Genomic DNA, 22,760 nt, shown 5'->3' with positions numbered 1-22,760 from the left:
AAATAAAACTAATGCAGACAAGATTAGAAGGGAAGCAATAAACTAGGAAAACATTTTGACATTTATGGGTTCTGATAAAGGCCTCATTTCTAAAATAAGAGAATTGACATCCTCCAATTGATAAATGGTCAAAGGATATGAACAATTTTCAGATGAAGAAATTAAAACCATTTCTAGTCATATGAAATAGGGCTCTAAATCACTATTGATCAGAGAAATGCAAATTAAGACAACTCTGAAATACCACTACATGCCTTTCAGATTGGCTAAGATGACAGAAAAAGATAACTACGAATGTTGGAAGGGATGTGGGAAAACTGGGACACTGATACATTGTTGGTGGGGTTGTGAATGCAATTAGCCATTCTGGAGAGCGATTTGGAACTATGCTCAAAAAGTTATCAAACTGCATATCCTTTGATTCAGCAGTGTTTCTACTGAGCTTATATCCCAAAGAGATTTTTTTTAATAGCTATTTACAAGATATATGCATGGCAATATTTCAGCATTGACAATTGCAAAACCTTTTGTTCCAATTTTTCCCCTTCTTCCCCTCCCTCCTCCCCCAGATGGCAGGTAGACCAATACATGTTAAATATCTTAAAGTATATGTTAAATACGATCTATGTATACATGTCTATATAGTTATTTTGCTGCACAAGAAGAATTGGCCCAAAGAGATCTTTTTTTTTTTCCCCCCCCCTGAGGCTGGGGTTAAGTGACTTGCCCAGGGTCACACAGCTAGGAAGTGTTAAGTGAGACCAGATTTGAACTCTAGTCCTCCTGAATTCAGGGCTAGTGCTCTATTCACTGCGCCACCTAGCTGCCCTCGCCAAAGAGATCTTAAAGGAGGGGATGGGACCCACATATACAAAAATGTCTGTGGCAGCCCTTTTTGTAGTGGCAAGAAACTGGAAAACGAATGGATGCCCAACAGTCAAGGAATGGCTGAATAACTTATGGTATATGAATGTTATGGAATATTACTATTCTGTAAGAAATGACCAGCAGAATGGTTTCAGAGCTGCCAGAGAGACTTACAGGAATTGCTAAGTGAAATGAGCAAAACCAGATCATTATACATGGCAACAAGACTATACAATGATCAATTCTGATGGATGTGGCTCTTTCCAACGAGATGATTGATGCCAATTCCAATGATCTTGTGATGAAGAGAGCCATCTACACCCAGAGAGAGGCCTATGGGAACTGAATGTGGATCACAACATACCATTCTCACTCTATTTGATGTTGTTCAATTGCATTGTTTTCTTTCCTTTTTGATCTGATTTTTCTTGTGCGGCAAGATTTGTATGTTTATACATATTGGATTGAACATATTTTAACATGAATAACATATATCTTGCCATCTAGAGAATGGGGAAGGAGAGGTAATCTGAAACACAAGGCTATGCAAGGGTCAATGTTATCCGTGCATATTTTGAAAATAAAGTTAAAAAAAAAAACCCCCAAAACTCCTTGTTCATATCCTTTGACCATTTACCTACTAAGAAATGGCTTACATATATATATATGCACATAAACTGAAATAGCTTTATTGAAATACTATAAAGACCCCATTTAACCCCTCCCCTAATTTTTATATTAGATCTGTTCACGTAAAAACTTTTAACATTTCATATAATTGTCCATATCATTTCCTTTTACTTTAGTCATGAACTGTCTTCCATAGATCTGAAAGGTTAATTTCTCCATTGCTTTTATAATTTCTGATGTTTATATCTATCATATATCCATTTGGATACCCTTGATATATGATTCCTATCTTAAACTGGGGAATGATGAAGCCATATGAAAAAAAAAAAAAAACTGAGCTGGCACTCTATTCTGTGCTGATTTTACAGAAAGTGTTCAAATGATGAATTTTACAAGAACAGCTGTGTTCTAGATATTTGGGCAGGCATTCATCACTCAGAAGTGAAGTTCTAGTCTCAAATAGTGAGTTCTTTTCCCAGAAGCTGGGGTCTTTGGGTTAATCAAACACTAAATTAGTACAGTCACTGACTGTTGTGTCTTGAGACTAACTTATTCCATTGGTTTACCACTCTATTTCTTAGCCATTATCAAATGATTTTACTGGCCACTACTTTATAATATAGGAAGTCCTATTCTCAGTTGCTTTTTTTTCTAGGAATCTGCTGTGTGTTTCATTATTGGTTTGATGGAAGGCAATGATAAAGCATACACATCACTTGAAGGTGAAAAACTTTAGAAAAGTATTTATTAAAACAATTACATCAGGTTGTATAACAATATTCTCTTCAGACTTTAGTCATGAAATATTTGAGGAAAGTGACATTCAGACTTAATGCAGCAAAGTGATCTTCATATTTATTAAATACTTTTGCATTTAGAAATATATCACCATTGAATTATACTGATATTACATATGCTTCAAATTCTTACATTCAATGCCTTTTATGCTATTCATTTCATATTTCTGACTTCTAGTCACATTTTGACCTGATAAAAATTATTGAAAAAAACACAAGAAAGGTCAAAAAGGCACTTGTTTAACTTTGGATAATCTTATTTGACTAACTTGAAAATGTGAGGCACTTCATATTGGAAATATCTATCTACCTTTTGAGGAATACGAACGATTTTATTAAAGAAAAAAAAATTCACTAAAAACAGATTCCTTTCAAAAGAACAAGATTTCCTAACTCTGGAAGTCAACCAAATTGAAACCAATGAATGCTGCCCAAGGTCCAGCCAAGGCACATTTCAGAACAGGGCCAAATCACACACAAAAAAATTCATAAACTCTCAGCGAGTATCCTGTGGCATACATGAATTTAAACTTTACTTAGCATCTACAGTATTATTCCAGTGACACAATGACAATGAGGTATTTAGAATGATCGTTAGACACCCCTTTGATCAGGAACTTCCCACTTATTTGAGCTTTAACTTAAACACTGAACATGAAACATTTAGTATATTAAATATTTTAAGAGATTTGAGATCTTTTCCAGAATTTGAATCTATGTGGATGTTTTTTCAATCTAGTTACATTTCACAGTATGATTAGTGCAAATATATTACTGTGAATATTTTGAAAATGTGGGACATAATTCATTAATATATAGGTAACTCAAGAAAATTAAAAATACATAGTTTTTTTTTTTCCCCTTCAGTAATAAAGCTCAACTATGACAAATATATTAGGGTATTAGAAAAATATAATCAATTTCTACATTATAAGCTTAATGAAAAATGTTTTTGTGTAGCAACATCATTTAAAAATTTAATATTTACATGATTTGGTACACATGCAAATAATTTCTCAGAAAATATTTAAATAAGTTGATACAGATTTCATTTAAAAGCATGCTTTTCTATAATTTGTCTTGCTCCCTCTACTGGGGAGAGGCAACACAAAACAGTTTCTAGTTCTTACACATTAAGAAAAATTGGGATGCATAATACTGAGGAATCCAAATAATTCTGTTCATTCTCTCACACTAATTTTATGCCCAAATGAACACTTTTGCTAATGATAAATGATGAACAAATGCTGTTTCCAAATCTCTTCCTCAGGTCAAAAGAGCACATGAAAGCTTAAGCACAGGAACCTTTCTATGCCTCTTGGTCCCAAGTATAAAGTTTTACATGTTTCCAGTAAAAATTTCTAGTTATAAATTTTAATAGCAGCAGGTTTGGTCAAAACTAAGGAGAGAAGAAAGGAAAATATTAAGTTGGTAATATCCAACAGAAAAAAATCTTCGGATACAACTTATATATTTTTTTTGCAAATACTGAATTTTTCTAACAACAGTGCAAACTCCTGCAGAGAATTGATGCCTATCATAGTTTCTGTATAATCACTTAGTAGTTTTCTTTACATGATAGAACAATGTATGTTGCTTATGGTTTTTCATGAGTCAGGTTATAAAATCCCCTTTATTCCATCAATACAGTAAAGATAATGTGAACAGATTGGGATGAGATTCTTATTTGGGGGGGAAATGTATTATTGCTTTCAACTCTTAATACATTGACATGATTTTTGACATCAAAGAACTTTTTTTTTTTCCACAAAGAACTTTTTTTGGGGGAAAGAGGATATCAGGACTACACTGGTTTCATTAATCAAAATCTAAGAATGGTATATAGCTGATAGGCAGGCTTTGTTTTAGTGAGGAAACAACATAGATATTAAGGTATGGTATGTAAAGCTTTTAAAAAAACATTTCAAAGATTATTTAAGGAGAAAAATATTATTGATTATTTGAGGATTTAAAAAACAAATACTCTGTAAATCAACTGTTTAAAAAAATGGCAGTTTTTCTCTTGCAACAAAATGTCTCAAGTTATGAGTGGACCAAAAAATTCAATCTTCAGAACTATTCTTATGAAAAAACATCGTAGGTTATTTGTTTGTGGTTGACAAATTCACAATTATTTTCTAGCAGTACACATATCACAAACACTTGAACATTAATTAGATTTAGTGTACTGCTTTAAGAATGGAAATAGGTATTTAGATTCTTAAAGAAAATTCAACTTAAAAACAGCATTTCTGCTCCTTGACTTCTGCAAATTTAATAAAGTTAAGAAAAATCTTATGTGTCGAACTGATAAGTAAACAATAACAAATTTAATTATATAAAAGATAAAATGAGGCAAATGAATAAGGGATGTGACATTCCGTTATAATAATTGACAAGACCACATGACAAGATTTCATCAAATGCTCTACTTATTTCAAGCAAAGTTCAATAAAACTGAATTTCCTTAAGAAAATAATTTGTTCTGAGAGTATCTACACTTGAGATAATAATCTGGAGAAGATGAAACCACAGAAATTAAAAACATAAAATAACTCCATGAAATATTAACGACTAATGTGTTAGAAAGCTTTTTGTCTTAATAATACGAATCTGACTAAGAACATAAGAATCTTGAGAAAGTCATTAAAGTCACTCTTGATGGGAATATCTGGCACAATAGATTAAATCAGGAGGTAGAGGCATTATATGCATTACAGAAGGATTTTGTTTTTGCACACACTATGCTTTGAGCAAAACCTATGCTGCTGCTGGTCAGCAGAAGCTTCATCAGTGAGCAACAGGTTCAATTACAGAAAACCTTTGAAAATTCTATTGGAAGAAGTTTCAATTGTTGGTAAGAACTATTAAGTGGGGCCTGATCACTTCTAGCACACATCCTAAAATAAAACATTGCCTTAGTAATAACAAATTCAACCCATTTGGTCACATTATGAAAAAAGTATCCCCATGGGAAAAATTTGATTGAAGTCATGTAAAAAACAAAACAAAACACCACCAAACTAAAACTCCTACACAATGAAAAAGCAGGAAAAGTAAACAATAGCATAATCAAAATGCGCTTCTTAGTTTCCTAAAAATGCATTCACACTCCATTTACACAGCATGATAAAATGTTAAAAATGCTCTAATAGCTTGTTAATAAGCATTTACAGTAACTTCTCAAAGTTTGATAAACCCTTTTAAATATTTGAAGAAGTGGTAAGCTGTCATTGTCGACAAAAAGAACGTGATCTTAAGGGAAGAAACGTATCACTGGGGTTTCCTTCTTCTTCTGCCTGTGATTCTAGTGGAAGAGGAGGGGCCCCGGGGTCTCCAGGCCCAGGAAGGGGAGTTGAAGAGAAGACACTGTTTTCTATTCTGCCCACTTCTACCACAGGCAAATTAAAGGACGTGTTGCTGGAATAAAAAGAGGCCGTGCTGGCCTCCCCCGCTGGGTGGTAAACAACAGCGACATCTCCGTCTTTCAATTTCTCAGAGAAGTCGCCCTCATTAGAATCTAACCTGGACAGGCAATTTGTTGCTCCGGGTGGAGGCGGCATGTAGCTATTGTGGTGCAATCCTAAAATAAAACCACAGAAGATGATAAATAAACTGATTAGTAAACCCAACCAGAGATGGTTAATTCAACAAATATTTAACCAAATAACTGCTATTAAAGTGCTAATTACCACATTTTGGAGGCCCGATATTGGAGGAAAAAAGCCCAACATCTAGGATGCTGCTGAAAATGGAATCAAGCATTACTGTTTAAGGCAATCTGGTCAGAATTAAAAATAAACCCGTGTCAAATTTCTTCATAAAGGGAACAGTTTTCAGAGCTACTGAGTAGCTGACATGCCCAAATAAAAGGAACAGGCAAATAGAATATGTGCTTAATAAAACTGATTTCAAACAGTGTGTATGAAGGCTAAAGTTTGTGAACTAACTGACGTCCATTTGTGATGAGCAAATGAGTAGACTCTTTTCTGGAAGGCACCACTTAAAGTTGTATTTATTTAACTAATAACCTCTAGGACTTAGGAAGTAGAAAGAGAAAATTTTTGTAGTTAAAGAATAAACCTAGCTCAGCAACTATCCAAAGTTGATCAAGGTAGCCCCCACTAGAATCTGTTGCTTTGCAGGCTGATAACCTCTAATCCAAGTTACTCATTTCTGTGAGTTTTTCCAATTTCAAAACTCAAGATACAACAAAGATGGCTTAGTTGTAGGAGTCATTTTGTTTTTTTTTCCCCTTAAAGTCTTTTTAATAATTGAATTTGTGTGTGTGTGTGTTTGTTTAGTTGGTTTTCTTTGCAATCCTGTATTTTCTTGTATACACTTAAAAACAGAATTGTATAAAGGATTCCACAGACTTCAGACATGAGACACAAAAAAGGCCAAGAATCTCTGTCCAGGATTCAGGAAGATCCAACATATGTTCTGCCTGAGGGATCCGGGTCAAGGCACTTTAGCTCTCATTGCTCTAGGTAATCTCAAAGCTTCTATGTTTTAAAAGAGGTCAAGCCACATTGTCTGAGGAAGTCTAATTTGAGAGTTCCTAATAACACTGAAAAATTATATTCAGCAAAACATTCAGCTGACCTACTATTATGCCATTTAGCTGTATTACAAGAGGAACTGCAGTCCCATAACAAAGGCATCAAAAGTCCTGTTCTTTACACTTAGCCCTATGCCTTTCTTTAAGAAGCCACTCATCACATCTAATTCTGTTTCTCCATTTGTAAAGTAGCCTAATAAGTTTTATCTCCTATCTTCTGTGGACCTGGGAGGAAGTGCTATATAACTAAATCCACACACATCAGCTGTGATCAAATAGAAATCTCCCAATAACTTTCTGTTTTGTCAACCTCATAAAATTTCTAATACAGAAAAGGCAGTCTTGTAGAATTCTTGGGGTAAAAACTATGGGGAAAAAAATCAACTCTACTGAGTAAATTATTTTATTCTGCCTCTTTTCTGTTTAACTTGTCCCCTCACACATGCTTGTCACCTTACCTTTCAAATATTCAAGTTTGACAATCTTTAGTTTTTGTACTTCATCTGTGATCTTCTCTATTAGGAAGCTCTGTGTTTTTTCTCGTCGAATAGATTCAACCAGAGTGTCAAGTCCCTTTGGGTTTTCCTGTAAGTAGTCCAACAGCTTACCAGCTCTTTTTTTACTTGATGTTCTGCAAGAAATTTCTTCAGTGTCCTCTCTGGTAAGTATTTTCTTTGCACGTAGGTGATCAAAATGTCTCTCAGCTATGATTTTTTCACATAAATACACCCTCAGATTTTCTAAAGCCTAAAGGATATAAAACATATTTTAAGATTATCTCAAATAGAAAACATAATGGTTAAGTACCTGACTATATGGCAGGCACTGTGCTAAGTACAGATGATACAAAACTAGGCAGAAGAACCCTAGCTCTCAAAGAGCTTGTAGTCATAACAGGGAAGACAATAAGCAGACAACTATGTAAATATAAGATATCTGTCTATAGATATAGGAAATAGTTGATAATCTTAGAAGGGACTGGGATCAGGAGTGAGAAGGGAAAAATAATAGATCACAAACCTTAGACTAGGAACATAAATTACATAGAAGACAGAACCAATTTTTATTAAGTAAATCTAGTTTGTCTCACATTTCATCTTGAGGAAATCTTCTAAAAACATTTTCTTGATTCAATGACTGATGCTTATGGTTACTCTAAAGCAGTTTCTTAAACTGTAGGTCCTGAATGTGGGGGTTGCAAAAAATTTAATAGTAAAAGATTTCTGAATGACTAGTGACCAAAAATTAATTCAAAATCAAAGATATCATGAATAGGTGTTTCTGGCAGTGCTTATCTGTGTTGCATTGCACAACTTCATTGCAGTTTTGGTTCTGAACACACAATATGTGCAGTATAATGTGTAACACCAATGAATGCTATCAGTAATATGTTGGCTCAGATTTGAGACTTCTGTATGCGATGAATTGCAGTGTTTTTACTGGACGCACAGTTTTCTGTTCTTAGAGAAACATGTAGTTTAATTATGGAAAATGAAGACTTAATATTTTCCTAGAATCAGAAATAGAAGTGTTTAACTGAAATAAGTAAAGAAAAAAGCCCTTTAGTAATATTTCTCCATCATCACCACTATGTTTGTAATGTGAACATTATTTTTTTAAATTAAGTGTAAATATAATTTCATAAACTAAAGTTAGTATTTATTTGAGAAATTAGCAATATTTTAGGAAAAAAAAGTTTTTGATTCTAGTTAAGTGGCTAAATTCAAACAAAAGGGGTAAAAATACTGATGATATACCCTTGCTACCTGGTACACCAAAAATGACAAGAAAAAGAAATTATGTCAAATTGTTTTTCTAATATGGATTTACTTCTAAGGATGATAATGATATAGAAAAATCTCCTTGCTTAATCTGTAATGAAGTTTTGGTTGTAAAAGAGCATGAAACCATCCAAGCTAAAGTGATATCTTCATACTAAGGATGCAGCGTTTTGCAATAAACCAAAGGGATATTTTGAATGACTTTTAAAATCTTCAAATAAAGAAAAACAATTGTTTTGAGAATTTTGTTATGGTCAATGAAAAGTGTTTACTTGCATCTTGAGAAACTTCTTATTTAACTGCAAAAACTAAAAAGTGCCACGTGACATAAGATCTTGTATTACCCGATGCTATTAAAATGTCAGAAACAAATTCATGGGAAAAAGTATGGGGATGAAATTTATAAAATTTCTTTATCAAATGATACTATTTCCAAAAGAACTTCTGAAATTAGTAATGGCCAATTCCAGCAGCTTATTATCAGGCTTGGGGGCAGCCCAAAGGTTGTAAATACTTAGATGAAACAACTAATATTTCTAACATGGAATTGTTGTTACTTCATATAAGATATGCTTAAGAAAGAAACATACATGAAGAAATATTGTTTTGTTGCCCTTTCGAAGGTCACACAATAGGGGGAAGACATTTATCTTAAAGTCGATTAATTTTTCACAAATGAAGGTTTACAGTGAAAAATTGTGTTGGAATCTGTATAGATGGTTTTGGAGCAATGATGGGCAAGGAAAAAAATACCAAATAAAACTTTTTGAAAGAAATATTAAGTTCAACTAGAATAAATCTGCCCATTAACTTGGATATATCTTTATCAAAATGTTTTTAAAAATTATATCTCACTTTGCAAATTTAAAAACTGAGTTATAATGCCACATTTCTTCACAGTACAATGACCAGAAAAAAAGAATTGTGTAATACTGAACAATACTTGGGAGAGATATTGCTAATAAAGTTTAGGAAATTCATAGTAGCCTCAATATCCTTTACCTTACATGTTTAATAAATAAGTTTATTCTTCCTCCACAATAGCCCTCTCTTCTTTAGGCTATATATCTCTAGTTTCTCAACTATTAGATGCTTCTTCATCCTGGTCACTGTTCTCCGAATTCACTTTTAATATAGCCCATGTCCCTCTTAGTGAAATGTAATGATACTAAAAAAATTCCAACCATTATTCAACTACCACCAAGTACAGTGGGACTGTAATTTCCATAATCCAGACATTAGATTCTTGGACATTTCATCTACTCTCTTAGTTTTATTGTCACTTTGGTCCACATAAATTTCAAATGTAGATCACTATCTCTAGAATGTCTGTGGCATATTTCTACCTATCTGTTCTGATGACAACTCAAAAAATCCTAAACTCTGGTAAGTCACTGATGAACAAAAATAAACCAAAGTGATATCAAATATCTCTTCCCTTTTGCTTTTTTTTTTTCCTGTTTGGTGTTTTCTGTAGAGTGTTTGTTCTCTTTGTAGATGAATATAATAATTATGCTGAGTCTGGATATTGAGATTCTTTTACCTGCTTGAATCTCTTACAGAATTCTATCTTGATGGTAATTCATCTTTATAAGAGCCTATACAAGGGAGTGGATTATGAGGGTGCAGAGACTGTGAAAGATATTGGATCAAGTAGAATCATCAGAATAAGTAGAATTGACTATACATATCAAGGCTTCAATGTGTGTGATGGTGGTGGTGCTGGCAGACACAAGGAAATTAACAAGAGAGGGGTGGAAAAGGTAATGAGATCTGTTTCGGACATGTTTAATTTTGATGTCTACAGAATACCAAGTTCAAAATGTCTAGTAACCAATTGACTAAGTAGGATGAAGTTCAAAAGAGGGAGAGCAGGTACTATAAATCTGGTAGCCATTTGAAGAGATGATGTTTGGGCTCTAGGGGGAGTGACAGGGTCACCAAGTAAGAGAAAATGTAATGAAAAAAAAGAATCCAGGAGAGAACTTTGCGAGTACACCACAGTTAAGGGATGAGACATGGATGATGATCCAGTAAAAGGGATTTAGCAGAGATCAGACAGATGAAGAACCATCAAGAGAATACAATGTTGGAAGTACGCAGAGAGGAGAGAGTATCCTAAGAGAGACCCATTAACTATGTCAAATACTACAGAGAAGACAAGAAGTGTGAGGATTGAGAAAAAGCCATGGATTCTAAAGTCCTGATATAAAAGATTGAATAAAAGCAATACTTTATTTAAAAAAATCAAAAACAAAACCTCAACTACATACTCTTTACATTTGGCCTCATTCTGCAATTATGTGTATACACATCTCACCTTCCTGACTTAGTCATAAATAAGTCCTTTGAGTCTGCATTTATCATTTATTTACCTAGGCATCCCCCAAATAATTGCTGAATGAAGACAGGGAGATGGCTTACATTTGTTACAATAATTCACAAGGTTTTTATTGTTGTTATTATTTGTAACATACAAAATATGATACCCTATTCAATTTAGGCCTTCTTCTCAAGGAAAACGGGAATTATGGCAGAGAGAGAAGGGGCCCAAGAATAATCACATTCAAGGCTGATTTTGTTAAAGTTTTGGGAGAGAACCTTATATTCATTTGCTGTCTTGCATTAATTAAGTTGTACCTACTTTACCTCTGGGCTTTTATTCTATTCATCTTTGTACTCCTGTATCTGGCAGACATTAAAGCACAAATACAGAATCATATAACTAAGCTTCTAAAATCCTGTGAATTATCTAGAGTAGTTCTATGGCCCCATATTCCAATTATTTCCGCCAAAAGGGACAGGTAAGTCATAGTTATTTTATAGTGAGTTAAAAGTACTGAATCATACTTTGGTGTTTAGACAAAGTAGTTTAGTCTTGAAAGGAGACACCAGAATTAACCTTTGTTCATTCTGTCCCAGGTTCACTGAGTTCAAAGGAAGCAAAGTATAAGGGAATGAACATTAAACAGTCCCAAATCTGCCACTAATTAGTTATGTGAACTTGAACAAGTCACCATCACTGTGGGTGGTAACTTTCCTAATCTGCTAAATCAAAAAACACTTAAATAAACATTCGTGAAGTGAATTTTATGTACCAGGAACTGTGACTAGCTGTATGGCTAAAATACAGTAGCTCCCAGCTAACACCAGAATTCCAAGAATGCCATGCACAAAAACTATATAAGAACCAGCAAGTCAGAACATTGGCTGCTCAGGTTTCTTTTTCATTTTTAAAAAATAAAATGCAAAATGATGGATGATTATTACTCATGCTTAGACATCTAAGAGGACTAGCACTTGCATGAAAAACAAAGAAAATGTAAACATGAACTAGATTGTAATACATTATATCATAACTAATCATTAATATTCATGCTACTTTATAGCATCTACCAAAAAGAGGTCAGTAATTGCATATTTTACTGTTTGGAGAAATTGAATTATTATATTGATATTTTTGAGACAATATTTTTATTTTCCACTTTTATGAATTCAACTGTTCTTACTTCCCCAGGCTAGAAAGACCAAAGATCACATTTAAATGGGTAGAAGTTTTCTCTTGAGGGAATTCTAAGTAATTTCATCTCTGGAATAATGGTTTTTCCACATTTGGGACATGTCAAAACTGAAAGGATGACTTTCATTTTCCACCTTGGGCTTTCTTATACCCATTCTTTTTAGTTTGTTTTTTGTTTCCAACATTCATTAAGATTTTGAGTTCCAATTTTTAAAGCAATCTGATATAGGCTATACAGGTACAATCCACTTTTAACCCGCTTCCTTATGAGTCATGTTGGGAAAGAAAAATCTTATCCCTATTCTGAGGTCTGGTTTAAATCCGGCTACCAGGTCTTAGTTTAACTCAGCGGTTTTGGCTCCTCTAGAAATGAGCTAGCCACCAGGCACAGAACTAAGTGTGCAAAGGCAAGGACCAGCAGCATCGTTGGGAAGTACCTGCCCGGCCGCTCAGGGATGTCAAAGACAAGGGCGTGCGTCAGGTCTCAAAGGAGCAGGGCAATGTAGAGGGCACAAGCTCGGTAAAAGCGGCTCGACAATGGCCACGGGGCTCAGCAGGCAAAGAAGGCCCGCAGACGAGGGGGTCTGCGGCCGATGTCACGTCATCTCGGGGATCTCACTCTCCTCGGGAAAATGGGGGCTGGGGCGAGGGACCCCTAGAGACCCAAGCGATCCCAGATTCAGGATCTCTGGACAGGTCGGCAGCTGAGGGGCTAGAGCACAAAGGAGGTCCTCGGACCCGCCCCCGACCACTCTGCTCCCGCATCCTCACAGGCTGTCCCGTGCTCTGGAAAATCGGAAACTTCGCACGGACGCCCGCTGTGACTGCTTTACTGATTCTTCCCATGGTCCGAGCCCGGCCCAATCTGCCTCCTAGAAGGGTTACTGCCACGGAAGGAAGCACTGAGTTTGTATGTTACAAAGAACATTTCCTTTAATCCTCTTCACAGCCCCGGGAGATAGGTACTATTATGATTATTCCCATTTGACAGGGGGGGAAACTGAGGCAAGTATTCAGGGAGCCGGCCAGCAGGACTCCGCATTTGAACTCCGGGCTTCCTGACTCCGGGCTCCTCGCTCCACACACCGCACCCCCTGAGGGAAGGGTCCTTCTTCGGGGTGCCCGGAAACCGCGGGCCTTTCCCCGGCCCAGCTCCCCTGGGAGTTTCTCCTTAGGCTGCCCCGCCCAGCCCCGGCCCAGCCCCCATCACTCACATCCTTTTTTACTTCGGCCATGTCTTCCTCGGTGAGTGCGGGCGCGGCGGGCTCCATAGCGGAGGCTCCAGAACTCAGATCGCGCCGCCCCCGGCACTGAAGAGGCTAGCTACACCTGCCCGCCCCCGTACCTGCCGTAGAGGGGCAGAGTGCAGCAGAGAGAGCGGAGGGGCTCGAGGCCCAAGAGCGGAGCGGCAATTTCCGCTTCCGGCTCTCGGTCTTAACCCGGCGACTGGAGCTCCGACCGGACGTGCCAGAACCGAGCTTCCCGCCCCTAGTCGAACATCGGAACGCGACTGGACCTCACAGCCGTCAATCCAGCTCAGAAGCGGTTCCTCTCCTACACGAGGGAAGCCTTTACATCCCGCCTTTCGCGGGACAAAGTCTAGTCCTTTACCGGCAAACTCAGCTTACGTGCTGAGACAAAACCACGCCTCCTTCTAAAGAGCCTTATCCCCACTTCCCGTTTCATATGAGCCACACCCCTTCAGGAAAATCCTCTCTCCGTCTCTTCCTACCGTGGGGCCTAAGTCACGCCCCTTTCTAAAAGTTTTTCTCCTACTCCGCGTGCTCACGAGTAAGATCACGCATCCCATTAAAGCCCGCCTTACGTCAGCTGTCCCGCTGGACTGAATCCCCGCCCCCTCACCTGGGTCGCTCCCCTCCCTTAAGTCTCCGGATACAAGTCACACCCCTCTCCTTTTATGGCCCACTGCTAGTCCCAAATTGCTAAACACGTCGGGTAAAATGGGCCCTCCTCTTAGCGCTTTTCCCCTCCCGCAATGCGCAAGCCACGCCCCCTTCCAAAGATTCCCTCCAACTCCACCTCCCGGTTAAGGAAATCCCCTCACTCGGGGGTATCGAAGGCCCTCAAACCACGCCCCTTAGGAGGGCACTCCCTCTGCTTCCTCCAGCGAGACGCAGGCCACGCCCCTTCTCCCTGGTCCCAAAGTTGGTTCTGGTGCTGTCCCAGGGTTATCCCTACTGAAGTTAGTTTGTGAACGGAGGATGAACAGAGCTAGAGTCGGAAGGAGACCTGAGCTATAGGACCTCTGGCACACGTGTTAAAGTGGAGGTGATAATAGTATCCCCCTAGTGTCATCCTCCTTGCCTGTTCACCAAAGCACGTAGCACGGAAGCATCGCAGGCGCCGAAAGCGCTTGGTCTCCGGGACTTAGGGGGATTTCCATTGTCAACCGGCATTTATTAAGCGTGTGTTGTTCCTCTAATTAGAAACAAAGCCCTCTTTTTACAATGTAGCAACAATAGTAACAAAACTAACGCAAGGGCCGGCCATTTTTAGAAATTCACTCATTTTTTTTAATGAAGGGCATATTTAATATTTCACGGGAGCCCCACGTCTGCTGCTATCCTGGAACAACAACTTTAACCGGGAATTTACACTCCAGAGGGACAGGCAGCAGGTTTGCATACTGTATATAGAGATTATATATAAAATCAATATGAAATAAGTCCTTTATCACTTAATGACGGAGGAAGCGGATGAGATTTTGTTCTCTTTGACAGAGCACGATTTTTTAGACTGGAAAGCAGTGAATAAAAATGGATGACAAGGATCCTACTCCAGTTCATAACTAGGTAAAACGAGCCACTTTATGAGAAAAGATGAATTCTTCTCTCAGCCGAGGTCTTCGGGTCCAGATCCAATAATGATTTAAGTAAGACACTTCCGACAGGCATGAAATGTCCCTTCCACCTCACGAGCAGGGGCTCTGGCATTCTTGGACCACTTCCTTTTTTCCGCTGACCAACAAAATCTTGATTGCTGATTCAGGTGACATTTCAAACAACTCACATTTGTGTATAATTAAATTTTAGAATTAAAAGGCTAAGATGATGATTAAACATCTCCCAGGATTCCTGTGTAAATTATAGGGACCAAAAGGGAAGAGCTGGAAAGGTATATGAAATAGATAAACAAATCAAATATTTACTGATAATAAATCATAAGGAAATTTGTTTTAAAATGATTCTTTGATATACGTATATAACATTACCATTTATTAAAGATGAAAGCAAATTTGCATACTAATGAGATAAAGGTGCTTGTTTATTTTTACATAAAGAATTAAATCTTGGCAGAATATTTGACATTGCAGGATATAGAACATTCAGAAACCTTTTACTGTTGCCAATTTTTTGACTCCCCCACATTTAGTATGAGGTTACAGCCCACAGTTTAGGAAGTTTTTGTTCTATACTATTTTAGTTGGTGATCTCATCAGCTCCCAAGGATTTCGTTACCATTTCTATCCTGATGATTTTCAAATCTACCTCTCCCTTACAACCTAGGTATCTTCCTTAATTCCTTACTATCACTCCTCACCTCTCCATACACAATTTGTTGCCAAGGTGTCTTGATTTCACCTTTGCAACACCTTTAGTATATGTCCCCTTTTCTCCTCTGAAACTACTAGAGAAGGCCCTGGCACCTCATAACTGGACTATTTCGATAGCCTGATGGTGGATTTCCTTCCCTCATTTCTCTTCCCACTCTAATTCATCTTCCATTTATCCACTAAAGTGATTTCCTCAACACAAGTCTGATTAAACCATTTCCTCTCACTCCCCCCAAATTTTAGTGCCTTTCTATTGCCTTAAATACCCAACACAAAATGCTCTGGAATGAAAGCCTTTCATAATCTAACCACCTCCCACCTTTCCGGTTTTTTTTAATACCTCACTCCCCACCGTGTACTTTGAACCAGTGACATTGGCCTACTGGCTATTCAACAAACAATATACTCTTTTGACTCTGGGCATTTTCTCTGGCTGGTCCCCATGCATGGAATGCTTTCCCTCCTTTACTCTGACTACTGAACTTCTTGACTTCCTTTACATCCCAAGAATTATCCCATCTTCTACAGGAAGCCTTTTCCAGCTCTTCTTAATTCTAGTGCCTTCTCTCTGTTACTATTTCCTATTTATCCTGTTTATAGTTTGATTTGTATATGTTTGTTTGCAGTTTGCTGAGGCACAGTTGCTTCTTGGAGCCACAGGTGAGAGTTGGGTGGATCAGATAGATACTGAAGATGGAAAGCAACCTGGAAGAGGGTTCAGCAGACCTCACTTCAGATGTCCTATTTTTCTCTGAACCCACCCTACATTCCAGAATGGAAGGAGCTCAGAAGAAATGCAAGATGGACAAAGTGAGAGATGCCATCCCAAATGTTCACAGGGACCATTTATGGCAGGTTTGTGGCATAGTATTTTGAGCTCATATTGGTCTGATCAGCCATAGTCAGACACACTAACTTGACTTTAATATAGTGATGTTACTTTGATCCTCTTCGAGAATGAAGGACAACAACTAACCAAACAATATGAATGTTGTCTTTCCCATTAGCATGTGAACTCTCCAAGGGCAGGGACTCAGTAGTTAACGCAGTACCTGACACATAGTAGGCACTTAATAAATGCTTATTGATTGATTGATGGTTAATCTTTCAATGCTCTGTGCAACCTTCTATGAGTATAACTAGCAGAACAGGTGCTGATACACACTGGGAGAGGTCATTCCCTTGATCTCTATATCAATGAAATCACAGTTTGGATTGTACTGTAGATAGGAAGACTAGAAAGACATTTATTGAAGCAGTGAATAATATAACTAACATTTATAAAGTGCTTTAAAGCAGCACACCTTTATAAATATTTTCTCATTTGATCCTTATGACAATCCTAGGAGATGGTTACTGTTATCATGCTCATTTTATAAAAAAGAAAGGTGAAGAAGAGGGAAATAGAGTGACTTGCCTAGGGTCACATAGTAATTATCAAAGTCTGGATTTGAACTCAGTTCTTACTGATTTGATTTATACACCAAGGCACTCAGGTGTCTTTTAATGTAGAAAAGCTAATGGAAGTTTGAATTAGAATTATACTCAGTGTTGTTTTTTTTTTTTAATCATCATTACCATTTCCTGTGGGAAAATAATTGATCCTCCTGTCAGTCAGTCAACAAACACATATTTATTTATTTATCCATTCACTAACTCATTTATACATCCATTGATTTGTTTGCTTCTTTATTTTGTTGATCAATTGTGTTCAAGTCTTCATGACCCATACATACACATATACACAAACACACACAATTTAGGGTTTTCTTGACATTAATACCAAAGTAGTTGGTTGGCCATTTCCTTCTCCAGCTCATTTTACAGATGAAGAAACTGAGACAAACAGAATTACTTGCCCAGGATTATGCAGTTAATATGTATGAATGTTAGGTTTTTACTACGTGCTAATGAGATAATGAGATATTAGGTTCTTACTAAGTACTAAGTCAGTACTTGACAATTCTCTACTTCCGGCCTTTACTGGGAGTTTTGCTTGTGAACTCCTGGGGAGGCGCTTACATGCTTAGGAGGAGCAAGTTCATTGATTGAAGTAATTTTTCCCAGAAGCCTTTGCGTTATCCCACGCCCATTCTCTGGGAGGATAAAAGAGGGCTGGCACTCTGAGAGATGGAGAGTCTCTTGTCTGGACCAGACTTGAGGCAGCTCTCTGGAGGAAGAAGAAGTCACTACTGTGGACCAGAGTTGGTGGCAACTGTCTGGAGACAAGAGCTCTCTACAGGAAGAAGAATCTGTCCAAGAGATTTGAGTTGACACAGCAGATCTCCTCCCAGAGAGCAATCGGCGGTTTCTAGAGACAACAGAACTTCACATATGAGGTCAGATTTTAATTTAACATTCTATCCACTGGACTACCTGCTGTGCCAAGTATTTATTAACTGGTTACTATCAAGCATTGCTATGGATATGAAGAAAGGTAAAAACATTGTCTCTTCAGCATCTCAAATTTCAATGAGTTAGACAAATGCAAAAATTATACAAACAACATAAATACAGTATAAGTAGGAGATAATGTTAGAGGGAAGGTGCTGACAGTGGCAGGTGAGAAAGGATTACATTCTAGGTTGGAGAATAGTTAGTAAAAATGTGCAAGTGGGAGATAGAACTTCATGTGTAACAAGCATCAAGAAAGCTGGTGTTTAAAGGATGGTAGAATGAGGCTTCCTGAACTTTTTTCACTGATGATCCCTTTTTACCTGAGAAAGTTTTACAGGACACTGGATATACAGGTATATAAAATAGGTATATAAATCAAACATTTACTGATAATAAATCATAAAGAAATTTGTTTTAAAGTTATTTTGAATAATTTTTATTATTTATTAAAGACAAAAGCAAATTTGCATACTAAGGACATGAATGTGCTTGTTTACTTTTATATAAAAAAGTAAATCTTTGTGGAATATTTGATCCTGAAGGATGAAGAACATTCAGAACCTTTTCACTGTTGCCAAACTTTTCATGAGTCCCACATTCAGTTACATGACCACACAACCTAAGAAGCTTTGTCATAGAATATAGGAAGTAAAATGTAAGATGACTAGAAAGGAACTATGTTATAAAGGGCTTTAAGGACTAAGAGGATTTTGTATTTATATTTGTATTTAATCCTGGATATATTTAATCCTAATTGGGAGCCAGTGGAGATTGTTAAGTGGAGAAGAGGTGGGACCAAAAATCAGATGGACTCCAAAATCACCTCAGTGACTGAGAGGAACATGGATTTAAAACATAAAGACCAACCAAAAGGCTCCTGCAAAAATTCAGATTTGAGGTGATGAGGGCCTATTCTTGAATAAGGGCAGAATCAGAGGAAAGACAGGGGAGGATACAAAAGATATAAAGTAAAATTGACAGAGTTTAACACCAGATTGGCTATAGTGGTAGGGGAAAGATGGAGTGAATACTTGAAAATGACACTAAGGATATAGATCTGGGTGACTGATAGGTGACTGATAATTTCAAGAAAGTTAGGAAGAGGAGAAAGTTTGAGGGTGGGGTAAGATAATCAGTCTAAAATGCCTCTGGAACATTCAATTGGAGATGCCCTTTAGGAAATTGGTGATGTGAAAATGGAACTCAGAAGACAGGGTAAGGATGGATATATAATATGGGAATCACATATACAAAGTTGATTATTGAATCTATGGGGGCCGATGAAATAACCAAGTAAGATAATTTGGAGAGAAGAGAAGATAGAAGGAGAAGCCTGAATAGAGCCTTAGGAGACAACCACAATTAGTGGGCATAATCTAGATAAAGATTTAGCAAAATAAACTGAGGAGAATCAGATAGATGGGAGAGACCAGTATCAGGAACACCTAAAAGAGAGAGAATTAACTAGTAGAAAAGAGTGGACAGTGTCTACAATTAAATAGGGTTCAAAAGAAGTTTGTTTTTTTTTTAAGCCATTAAATTTGGCAAAAAAAAAAACCTTGATCATTGGTTATTTTGGAGACTAGTTTCAGTTGAATGGCCATGTCTGAAACCTGACTCAGAAATCTCATTACCTATCATTTGAATCATCAATTATTATTTAGCGTCTCTGACAGTTTCTTCCTGCTCCAATCCTTTTCCCACATAGTTTGACAAAATAATCCTCCTAAAACTGATTGCACACCATTGCAGAGGGAAAATTGAGAAGAGGAAGTTGACATGCTGATTATAGATGGCTTTTTCAAGTTACCTATCTATGAAGGAGAGGAATAGTCTGTATCTTTCCTTTCTTTCGTGGCTAAATATCTTGAATATTAAAGCCATAATAGCTAGTGGTAGTAATCAGATCAAATGAGGTCTATAAAACAGAACCCTACCTTGTAACAAAATAGGTGGAATCAAAGCAGAACGATTAACTGACCAAATCTTCCTCCTTCTTACCTTACTGTCCATGTTTTTTTTTTTTTTTTTTTTTTCTGTTGTGGTATATGAAGCATTCTTCACATCAAGTCTGAGAAACTTTTTTTTATTAATTTTAAAATTTTTTGACAGCATATATGCATGGATAATTTTTTACAACATTATTCCTTGTACTCACTTCTGTTCCGAATTTTCCCCTCCTTCCCTCCACCTCCTCCCCTAGATGGCAGGCAGTCCCATACATGTTAAATGTGTTATAGTATATCCTAGATACAATATATGTGTGCAGAACTGAATTTTGTTGTTGTTATTGTTGCACAGAAAGAATTGGATTCAGAAGGTAAAAATAACCTGGGAAGAAAGACAAAAATGAAACTAAATAGCTGGTTCTATACCCTTACACTATCACCTGGGGGGCCAATTTGTATCACTACTCTTTCCAAATAGAGAATAGAGAGCTGGTCCTCTTTGAAAAGAAAGCACCACCAACAACAACCTTATACTAGAGAAATCACAGATCCTTTCTTTATTCCTTTATAATTTTCCAATTGTAGATACTCTTGTGTTTAACATAATACACATTCATTTAAAAGCATTACAGAATTCAGTTATTTTTAATTGACTTATATTTTTTCAATCAATGGATAGTAATAATATATCTATTATCTAATAATGATACTATCTATTACCAAAGACTACAGAAGCTTCTGACATGAATTCATTTCAATTCAATTCATCAAACATTTAAAAATAATTCATTCTAGCTTTGTGTATTATGTTGGGAGAGAAAAATCAGAACAGAAAAAGGAAAAAAAAACATGGGAGAAAGAAAAAAAAAACACAGAAAAAAGGAAGTGAACATAGCACATGTTGATTTACATTCAATCTCCTTAATTCAAATTCTGGATGCAGATGGAATTTTTTTTTTTATCCAAAGTCTATTGGAATTGCCTTGGACATCAAACTATGTCATAGGGACTATGTAAGGCACTGGGAATGCACAGACAGAACTGAAAAACAATCTCTGCCCTCAAAAAGGTCATTCTACTAGAGGGAGAACATAGTTATGTTCACAGCTAAGTAAACAAAAGATAAGTCAGTATAAGGCTAATATTTATGCTCTGAAGATTTTATCTGCCATTCGGGATTCTAGAGTATATTGAATAGTACAGGGTAACTTTTTTTAAATCTCCTTTTGGATTGAGCTCCCCTTGGACTGCATTCATCTCATTTGTTAAGAGCTAATAACCAGAGTCCTGCTTCCATTTAGCCATTTAACAATGGGTAACTTTTACAAAGGAATATTGATTTCAAAGCTATAGAAAAAAAAAAGTATGATATTCTCTCCAACATTTCCAGGGCATAATTTGCCTAATACAATCTTAGTCTGTATGGGTGTGGGTTCAGGCTCACACAATCCCTTCATAGCACTGATCCTATCAAGTTCATGTCCAAAATTGCCATCATTGGCAGCTTCTTCTGGGCTGGGGTCTCAAGGGTCACTTCAGATGATTGCTTTATACTCCGTAAGGCATCAAAACTGGGACAACTATAACACAGCCTACATTCCTGGGCTTCTGGATTCCTGTGGCTTGTCTTCTACGCTTTGAAAGTCCTCAGAGTCCAAGACTCCACATACCCTACCCAGAATGGAAATAAAAACAAATAAAAAGGCCAAGGTAGCCTGTTTCTCAGGGGGATTTGTGGGTAGATAGATGGAGGTCATATAGTTCTTCCCCTTATCATATGGTATCAATGGATGTTGTAAAGGAAATCAATTATTTTTCCAGATTTAAATACAGCAAAAAGAAGTGGACCAGAACTGAGTTGTTGTTGTTTTTTTGTTTTGTTTTGTTTTTAATTTTTATGGAGGCAATCAGTGTTAAGTGACTTGCCCAGGGTCATACAGCTAGTAATGTATCTGAAGCCAGATTTGAACTTAGACCCTCCTGACTCTGGGACTGGTGCTCTATCATGTCCTTTTGAAGAATTTTCCAATTCTACATCCAATGTAAAAAGGCTCCTCCAAACATGTGTAGCCAATTGGAACCACAGACTATCCACATATGATCCAGTCATCACAATTCTTTTGGAAGCAGCTCCTTGGCATCCTTAACCTGGTGATGAGGTCTGTATATGTGCCAGGTCTCTTTCCCTTATAGGACTTGAAAAAAGAAAAAGAGAGAAAGAAAAGGAGGAAAGGAGGAAAGGAGGAAAGGAGGGAGGGAGGGAAGGAGAGACAAGAGACAGAGACAGACAAGAAACACACAGAGAGAATATTGAAAGAAGATTGAACAAGAAAGGAAGTACATGAGTTCCATGTTGGAGGAAAATAAGAATTCTGAGAGTTAGAGGAAAGGTAGAAGTACATTCCAGGAATGGAGAATTTCCTATGCAAATAAAAAGTAGAGAACCAAAGCCATGAGTGATTGGATGAAGGAGATGGCTTAGCTTGTGAAAGGGAAAACTTAGAGACATAAGCACTGCCTTTGTATATTTGAAGGATGGTCATGAGAAAGCTGGATTGCACTGTCTCTTCCCATTGATCCTAGCCTTCCTTGGGCTCCGAATGCAAGACTAGGATCAATCTGTGGTAGTTATAGGGAAGCAAATTTTGGGCCAATGTAAGGTATTGTGCGCATTCTATGAGAGG

The 22,760-nt window shown here is 37.1% G+C and overlaps 1 protein-coding gene and 1 long non-coding RNA gene across 3 annotated transcripts in view; one reads left to right on the top strand and one right to left on the bottom strand.

The window, feature by feature from the left end:
- Positions 1–2,213: 2,213 nt before the first annotated feature.
- On the bottom strand, positions 2,214–13,804 carry BCL10 (BCL10 immune signaling adaptor). The gene is made up of 3 exons (XM_074266347.1): positions 13,371–13,804; positions 7,314–7,602; positions 2,214–5,877 (listed from the first exon to the last, which is right to left on the bottom strand). The coding sequence occupies exons 1-3, from the start codon at positions 13,425–13,427 to the stop codon at positions 5,525–5,527; spliced, it is 699 nt and encodes a 232-aa protein (XP_074122448.1). The 5' UTR covers positions 13,428–13,804; the 3' UTR covers positions 2,214–5,524.
- A 4,076-nt stretch (positions 13,805–17,880) lies between these two features.
- LOC141541831 (uncharacterized) overlaps positions 17,881–22,760 on the top strand; it is a 106,454-nt gene continuing 101,574 nt past the window's right edge. For both annotated transcript variants that reach the window (XR_012481916.1, XR_012481915.1), the window contains exon 1: positions 17,881–18,069. This is a non-coding gene — a long non-coding RNA (uncharacterized LOC141541831). The remainder of the gene's footprint in view (positions 18,070–22,760) is intronic.

The sequence above is a fragment of the Sminthopsis crassicaudata genome, chromosome 4 (genome assembly GCF_048593235.1).
Source record: "Sminthopsis crassicaudata isolate SCR6 chromosome 4, ASM4859323v1, whole genome shotgun sequence".
In the NCBI taxonomy this organism is placed as follows: Eukaryota; Metazoa; Chordata; class Mammalia; order Dasyuromorphia; family Dasyuridae; genus Sminthopsis; species Sminthopsis crassicaudata.
The sequence above is the reverse complement of the archived record's forward strand: the minus strand, read 5'-3'. Positions and strand labels throughout refer to the sequence as shown.